This window comes from Polypterus senegalus, chromosome 4 (genome assembly GCF_016835505.1).
Source record: "Polypterus senegalus isolate Bchr_013 chromosome 4, ASM1683550v1, whole genome shotgun sequence".
NCBI lineage: Eukaryota > Metazoa > Chordata > Cladistia > Polypteriformes > Polypteridae > Polypterus > Polypterus senegalus.
This window is the reverse complement of record NC_053157.1, coordinates 208,645,744-208,654,008: the sequence shown is the minus strand read 5'-3', so window position 1 is coordinate 208,654,008 and position 8,265 is coordinate 208,645,744. Positions and strand designations below refer to the sequence as shown.

The 8,265-nt window shown below is 39.1% G+C and overlaps 1 protein-coding gene across 1 annotated transcript in view; it reads right to left on the bottom strand.

Annotated features, from left to right (window-relative positions):
- Window positions 1-6,718: 6,718 nt before the first annotated feature.
- The window catches only part of smyd5 (SMYD family member 5), a 152,270-nt gene continuing 150,723 nt past the window's right edge, over window positions 6,719-8,265 (bottom strand). The window contains exon 14 of the mRNA XM_039751916.1: window positions 6,719-6,737. Within this exon, the coding sequence (XP_039607850.1) occupies window positions 6,734-6,737 (4 nt within the window). The 3' untranslated portion in view covers window positions 6,719-6,733. The remainder of the gene's footprint in view (window positions 6,738-8,265) is intronic.

Here is an 8,265-nt window from a genome sequence, read left to right as displayed (position 1 = left end):
ATACTGTTTTCTTAAAAAAAATCCAAAATGGCTGCATATAATAGGTGAAACTGACACACAAGGCTTAATATAGTAGCATAAATGAATTGCATACCTTCAGATTTAATTTTGTAATTTCCAAAAATAACAATTCCAATTTAAATAATTGAAAAAGGACATTTCAGGGAAATAATAACCACAGCAATCTCAATCCCACTTAACACAATTTGGGGACACATTTTATCCCAACAGCATTGGGCATGAGGTTGGAACTTCTCTTGGAAAGAGTGCCAGTCTATCGCAAAGCCCACTTACATATGCACCAAACCAGTTTAACCTGTTGGTTAGCCAGTTAGTCTAACATACATCTATGAGATTAAACAGTAGTACCCAGAAAAAATCCTATGCAGAAATGAGGAGTACATGCACATTCCACAAAGGCAATGACCAGAGAAACAGCATTAAATCCATTAGGCAGAAGCACTAACAGATAACCACTGTGCCTCCCATAAATAAGTACAATTATACTTTTAAACTGCATCACAGGCTGCACTGGATGTAAAAAAAAAAAAGTCATTCTTGTGAAATGATTTATTTAACTTAACAGATGAAGAGACTAAAATATTATCTTTTTCATTAGATTATAAAAATAATAAATAAATTTAAAATAAATACATTTATGTCAAACTGGTTGACGTGCAGTATTAGCCTAAGACTACATGCTGTGAGGGAGCAGGCAGTCCTGTCTAATTTCCACAATGTTATTTGCCAGTTTCTCGGTGGCACAGCTGATTAGAAAACGATGAAGAAGGACAGGGCATTGGCAGTGGCTTTTTAGCTGTGCTCCAATGAATGCTGAAGTGAGCATTCACATTTTATATAACTTTAAAAACAAGAATACTGCAGCACTGGTGCCAGGTGCTAATGGATTCTTTGCTCTTTACATGGCTGTTTTAGGTAACTAGCTAACTAGCTAATCTTAAAAGGGCTGCTTGCTGTTGTCACATTAAACTGGAATTCACATGCAACTTTAGAGGCTTGCCGTTTTCTTAGGGTCCACTCTAGTGGGCTCTAAAGCTGCTCATTTGCCTGAAGGAATGCCAGCTCATACTGTTGTTGACACATCCCTGGTTGATATAACTTATCAGTGCAGTTACATAGCCATTCCTTTGAAGTCGCTGTCACCAGCGACAACTTCCAACACCTTGCACTGGTTCAGCAACTTTTCAACATGTCAGGGTGGTCTTCATTTCTACTGCAGTCCTGCAACCTGTGGCAAAGGGACTTCAGCAAGGGTCTTGACCGCTGCATTGTTTAGTTGCCGCTCCATAGATGTTGAGTGCTGTGCTTTCGTGCGGTGCAGCAGAGACTTTAAATGCTGCACTTCTGTGTTGTGATTTGTCTATTATTTGAGGGTAGACAATCCTCCTTGTCTGGAGCTGCAAATATATCTCATAGCTAGCTCGTATGTTCCTTCCCTGAACTGACTCTGCAAAAAGTGTTCCAAGTCCGGATCTTAGTTTTGAGACTCCACCTAAACTGCTGCTCTGTAATGCCTCCTCAGTCTGCTGCATTCTTTCTGTGTGCAGTTTCATCTCTCACAATGCTTCCCTGAGGTCAGTTGCAACTTGATGCACCACACTTTTTCCCAGCAAAGGGGTCTGAAGTTAACCAGGCCAATGGACCTTAGCAGATGGAGAGCCGGTGGTGGAACTGCAGAGGCAGCAATCTCTAAGCAGTCTTTCTTGCTATGCTGATGCTGCAAATGACATTCCAGACCACAGAATTTTGCATTGAGGCTCTCCTGCAACTCCTCAGAAGAGGCCAGAAAGTCCAATTTTGGTTTCTATAGAACTCTGTGCTTTGCTAAATTGGTTTTATCTTTATCCCATTCCTGACACCAATGTTGTACAGATGAATTCTCAATGGATTTTCTCGCTCTTTGCATCACTCTTTTAGGTAACTTGCTATCCTTGAAAGGACCTCTCACTGTTCCTGCACAAGTAGGAGTTTATATACAACTACATTGTAGGCTTGACATCTTTCTAGGCTCCCCAGCAACTAGCTCTGAAGCTGCTCATTTACATGAAACAATGCCAGCTCATACTGGTGGTGACTCCTCCTCAGTCTGATGCAACGTGTCAGTGACTTTACAATATGCTCCATGGTTGCACTAGTAGTTTTCAGGTATGGGCAAGAGCACCAATAGGATGACACAGTGAAAAAGAAAGTCTTGAGATATTTAAAAGAAACCCAGACCCCACTGAAAAACAAAGGCAGGAAATTGGCATTTCAGGGTGTGAGGTTTGGTAAATTGTGACAAGCATGGAGACCCAGAAGGGTGACATACAAGACAGCCAATCAGAACTGAGAGAGAAAGCAAGTGCTTTACATAACAGAGTAAGTGCCAGGGGTAAGCGGCCCTCTCTTTTTAGGGCAGTTAGAATTTATGAAAGGCTCCAAGACATTCTGACAATTGTGTGGCAGCACAAGTTCATTAGCTGAGGATGTTGCCATGTTGTCCATTCAAGGGTGAGTTCAAATGAATGTAATGTTAGTCTCTTAAGATATCTTACTCTATCAGACAGCAGAACAGAAATTGGGCACAGTCTTCTCTGGCGAGATTTATCAAAGGTTCTACATTGTTGTCTGTTAAAAATATCTTAAGCACTTTTGAAAAACTGTCTGCCAGAAAGGTGCCTCTGAAGTTCCTTGCATACATCAATGGTATTTTCTATTGAGAGGTTTTCTCCAGAAAATTTCCTATCAAGTGAGCCTTAATGGCTTTTGGGATTAAAGTCTTTTATGATACTAGCATTTTAATAAACGAGCAGGAAGGGAAATAAAAAGCAACTGCAATGCACTATTCACTTGAATCTTAAGTGAGACTGTGCAGCCCTTTCTGAGTCTGGCATTTCATCTGCTACACTTTGATGGCTAATAGCTCTGTCCCTCTGCTTCTCTCTCTTTCTCCCTTTGCTACTATACAGTTTCATACCTGAGCCATTGAAACGTGAGCAATTTAAAAGCTTGAACTCTTTCATGTGAATTGTAGGTACCAAGTAAGAGCCCTGACAGATTTTGTGTTACATGTTTTGGCATTGCAGGCCAAACCTTTGAACAAAACCAACACACCATTTAATTGTCATATTGCAAATCCTTTTACAACAGTCATTTGTATTTAATTTACATTTAAAGGCACCTTGTAGCTGCCTGTGATTCATTATATTTAATTGCATTCTACTTCTTATTATGGCTCTGGCTTTTGCATAAAACAGTCCTAGAAATATATTTCATCATTACAGTGAAGCAGTCATTTAACATTCATTTTACAGTGCCCTCCATACACATTTGTCCTTTATTTACCTCTTTGCTCCACAGTTTAAAATCACAAATCAACCAATTCAGATGTGCAGACTTTAATTTAAAGGTATTTGCATACATTTCAGGCACACCATGTAGAAATGATTATACTTTTTCTACCTGCACTATTTCAGGACACCATAATGTTGCAATTGGCAACACAGGGGTTAGTGATCACACTGGTGTGTTTCATTTGTGTATATACCTAAGCTGGCTTCTATCTATAGACTACTATCTATGAAATCTGTACTTGCCAGTCAACATGAGAACAAGAGCTGTGCCAATGAAAGTCAAAGAAGCCATTATGAGGCTGAAATACAAGAATAAAACCATTACAGACATTCGTAAAACCTTAAGATCACCTAAACCAACCATCTGGAATATCATTAAGGAGGAAGAACACACTGGTAAGCTCAGAAATTGCAAAGGGAATGGTAGGCTAAGGAATAGCTCCACTGCTGATGACAGAAGATGCCAAGTAACTACACAGGACACCTTCCTAAATTTTATAGAGCCTATGCCTTGTCAGGTCAGAAGAGCAGCAGCACCTTAGGCAGGTGGCCATAACGCTTTGACTCAATATCTGAGAAGCATGGGTATGTTTTGAACAAGAAAATAAATCTTCAGAAAAAGATTTTTTGCTTTCCCAACATCGAAAGGAATTAAAAACACAAATAAAATGCTTAACTATATGGCACTTTATCTGTCTGGAGACTTCCGTTTTATAATTTTCTTATATAATACGCTACCGTGGCTGTTCATTTGTCTGTCCTGGATTTTAAATCACCTGTAGCTTGCAAACTGTTTGACCTATTGACCTGCAATTTAGTACACATATACTATGTGATGTCTACTATTCACTTTTGGGGTGATGATTGACCTCCAAGGTTATTCCTCTTTTTATTTTATTTTATTGTACAATCAACTCTCGGCAGCGACCAGCAGGCGCATATGTACAGGCGCCGTTCTCATTTCCTACCACTTTCGCCATCACTTCCCCTACCTCTCCATCCATCCATCCATCCTCTTCCGCTTATCCGAGGTCGGGTCGCGGGGGCAGCAGCTTAAGCAGATAGGCCCAGACTTCCCTCTCCCCGGCCACTTCTTCCAGCTCTTCCGGGAGAATCCCAAGGCGTTCCCAGGCCAGCCGGGAGACATAGTCCCTCCAGCGTGTCCTGGGTCTTCCCGGGCCTCCTCCCGGTTGGACGTGCCCGGAACACCTCACCAGGGAGGCGTCCAGGAGGCATCCTGATCAGATGCCCGAGCCACCTCATCTGACTCCTCTCGATGCGGCCGAAGGCGGGGACCTTGGCGGTCTGATCCTCGGCTACAGAAACTGGCTCCCCTACCTCTTCATACCTTAAATCATTCTTGAGGCAGATTGAAGACATAAGTGCCAACTTAAGTGAAAAATTAAAGAAAATGTACTAAGTAATTGCAACAAAAACACTGACTTAATCAGATTTAACGTGAAAAGATACCAATGAAAGAAGAGAAGAAGTGGGCCGCTAAGGTGGAGAAAAGAAGAGCTGCTCAGGAAGCAGCAAGCATATCAACCACTGAGCAAACGAATGCTAAATGTACAGAGACAGAGAATGAAAACTAGGAATGCTCACGTCAAGTGTATTCACTGCACGTTATCGTTACTGGTGTCCTTATAAGGTCTGATCTGGAACACACTGTGCACTTCGTATCTTAACATATACAACGCTAGGGAAACTCCAGATAAGACTGACTAAGCTTATTACAGTTACAGTGGGGGCATAAGTAATGAGATTAAATAATTTATTTTATGGAATTAAAAAAAGGGAAAAATATTGGATGTGCTTGCTGCAAGACCTTTTAGTTAACCTTTAGCGGCCCATTGTAAGCATAAAGTTTCTTTAATTATTTTCCCTAAAAATAAACTGTAAAAATGAGTTTAATGTTATAAATCATATCCATTATGACATAGCCACTTGGCAAATGATATTTCATTTACCATAACTCTGCTCTGAAAAAAACAAATAATAAAACTTAACAATAAAAATGTTCAAAGAAAGGAAATTGCAAATGAATGAAGCTGAAAAAACACCACTAGAGTGAATCAGTAGGTTAGAAGTACAAGATGGCATAAATTTTATTTGTCGACTGAGTATCCATTTATTTATATATTCATTTCCTAAGGGATAACAGTCTATATTGCTAACTGTAAGCTGCTACTGTGTGAAGAGATGTTACTGTAGCACTGAAATGAGAACGGGCGTTTGAATACCACAGTAATTAGTGTAGAATGACACGAGAGCACCGATATAAGCTATGGCACAACCTTCATAGTAACATTAGAATCATTTGCTGGCACACCCTTGGACAGCCACAATAATCATACAATTACGAGCCACTGGGATGTTTGCACCTTTGCCTCAAGGCAAAATTGCTCCAACTCCTTCAAGTTTGATGGGTTGTGTTGGTGTACAGCAATTTCAAATCCTGAATAGATTGAATATACATCAGCATGAAGAAAACCAGTATCTTTATTTTGAACTGTTGTTTTAAAGGCACGCACTGTTACTGTGAAAATATGGGCAACAAAGACTTTGCATTGCAGTTTGTGCACTTTTTAACAAAGCTATATGAGTACAAGTGTGCAGTAAAATATTGTGCAGCGCCCCTAGAGGACAGCATGTGGCTACTTACCCGGGGGTCCATATTAAGGAAGCCGATTTGAATATTCAGTCAGTTCACTTTGTTTGGCTCCACTACCTGAACTGCTGGGCCGTATAATCGATTCAGTTTTTTTCTGTAAGATCTGCTCCAGTGATTTATGGATATTTTGGAAGCACTTACATTATTCAGATGGTGACTTCTCTCTCACTCTATTCCTAGACCTCATCTGTCAACTCAGTCTGACATTTTGAAAGGCTAATGGGATTCTAATTAGACTGTTCAACTGCAAAATGTTTTATTACATTATATAGACGCTACAGGTTACTTTTCCCAATTCAAATGTTCCTCACTATATCTGGGCACACTGTGCCTTATGCTCCAATGATTCCGGTATCTTTTAAAAACTGAATTCTCTATAATGAATCGGGACACATGGGAGGCATCAACTTATGAAAATAGTTGTTTTGAAACAATACAGTGTAATAATCAGTTACTACTCGATATAAAAGTAAACATTTTAATAAGGCACACAGCTACATTTATGTATATACTGGGGCATCACTATGTGCTTCCCTTACCAAAAACAAAAAAGCCAAAATAGTCATAACATAACATTTTCAAACCTGCTTAGTCCATTTCAGGCTCATGGTAGGGCAACAGACTATCCAGGCAGCACTGGGCACAAGGAAGGAAATGATCCTGGACAGAACGCCGGCATATCACAGGTCAGCCAAAACAGACTTCTTTATCTAAAATATAAAAATTATTAGACTTAATTAATAAAGATGAGGGATAAATAGTAGGATAACCTGTTTAGAACAGTGGCTAAATGAACAAATGGGAATTCAGATCTACAGTGCAAAATACCAACAGATATTAGCAGTACAGACTTTACGAACTTCTTTAATGAGAAAATAAAAATATAAGGTCCCAAATCTCAGCATCACAGTGCAAACAACATACTAGCTGTCTCACCTTGCATTCAACACTTATTTTAATCCTGTAACTGAGCAGGAAGTCTTAACTTTAATTCTAAAATGAAACCTACTACTTGTTCCTTAGATCCAGTGCAAACAAAACTAATAAAAGGTACAATGGATGTTCTTGCAGTGCTTATTCTAAACATTATCAATAGTTTATTATTGCATGGCACATTACCTAATGCACTAAAAGTGTCAGTCATTAAATCATTACTTAAAAAGTCAGACCTAGACCCACACATACTAAATAATTATAGACCCATTTCAAATTTACCCTTCATCTCCAAAAAAAGTAGTTGCCAGTCAGCTTCAGTCACACCTTATGCATTACAATTTATTTGAGAAATTCCAGTCTTGTTCCCGCACTGGTCATAGTACAGAAACGGCACTAACGAGTGTTGTAAATGACATTCTGATACCCTGTGATGAAAGAAACGCCACCGTAATTATTTTGTTAGACTTAAGCGCAGCGTTTGACACCATTGACAATTCTATTTTACTGCACAGGCTACAAAATGATGTTGAGCTTACAGGCACTGTGCTCGCTTGGTTTAGTTCTTATTTATCAAATTGATTCAAATGCATACAGAAATGTGCTGAACGTAATTTTCACTCAACTGCAGATGACACCCAGTTATACCTTTCTTTAAGATCAAATGAAATTTCTCAGATGTTGTCTTTAATTAGTTGTGTTAGTGAATTAAAGGAGTGGATGGATGAGAAGTACTTGTCTTTAAACATCGATAAAACAGAGATGTTAATTATTAGAGGGAATGACGCTGATCACAACAATATTTTGTCATCATTTAACTCAGTAGGAATAACCATTAATTTGCCGAATCAGCCCACAATCTAGGAGTTATCTTTGACTCTAGCATGTCATTTAAAGTGCATATTACAAAGTTGTCCAAATCATGTTTTTTCCATCTTAAAAATGTTGGGAAATTAAGGCATTTTCTAAATAAGCAGGATTCTGAGAAATTAATTCATGCATTTATTTCTAGTAGGATTGACTATTGCAATGTTGTGTTCACTGGATGTTCAAACTGTTCTTTATACAGTCTCCAGCTAATCCAAAATGCTGCTGCAAGAATTAATTCAAGAACAAGAAAATACGAACACATAACTCCAGTTCTTAAATCCTTACACTGGCTCCCGGTTAAGTTTAAGGCAGATTTCAAAATCTTCCTTTTAACATATAAAGCATTAAATGGCCAAGGTCCGGCTTACTTGTCTGAACTTATCATGACTTTGTCACACACGTGCGCATGGGAGGCAGCTAAAAGGCTTGAGTAAG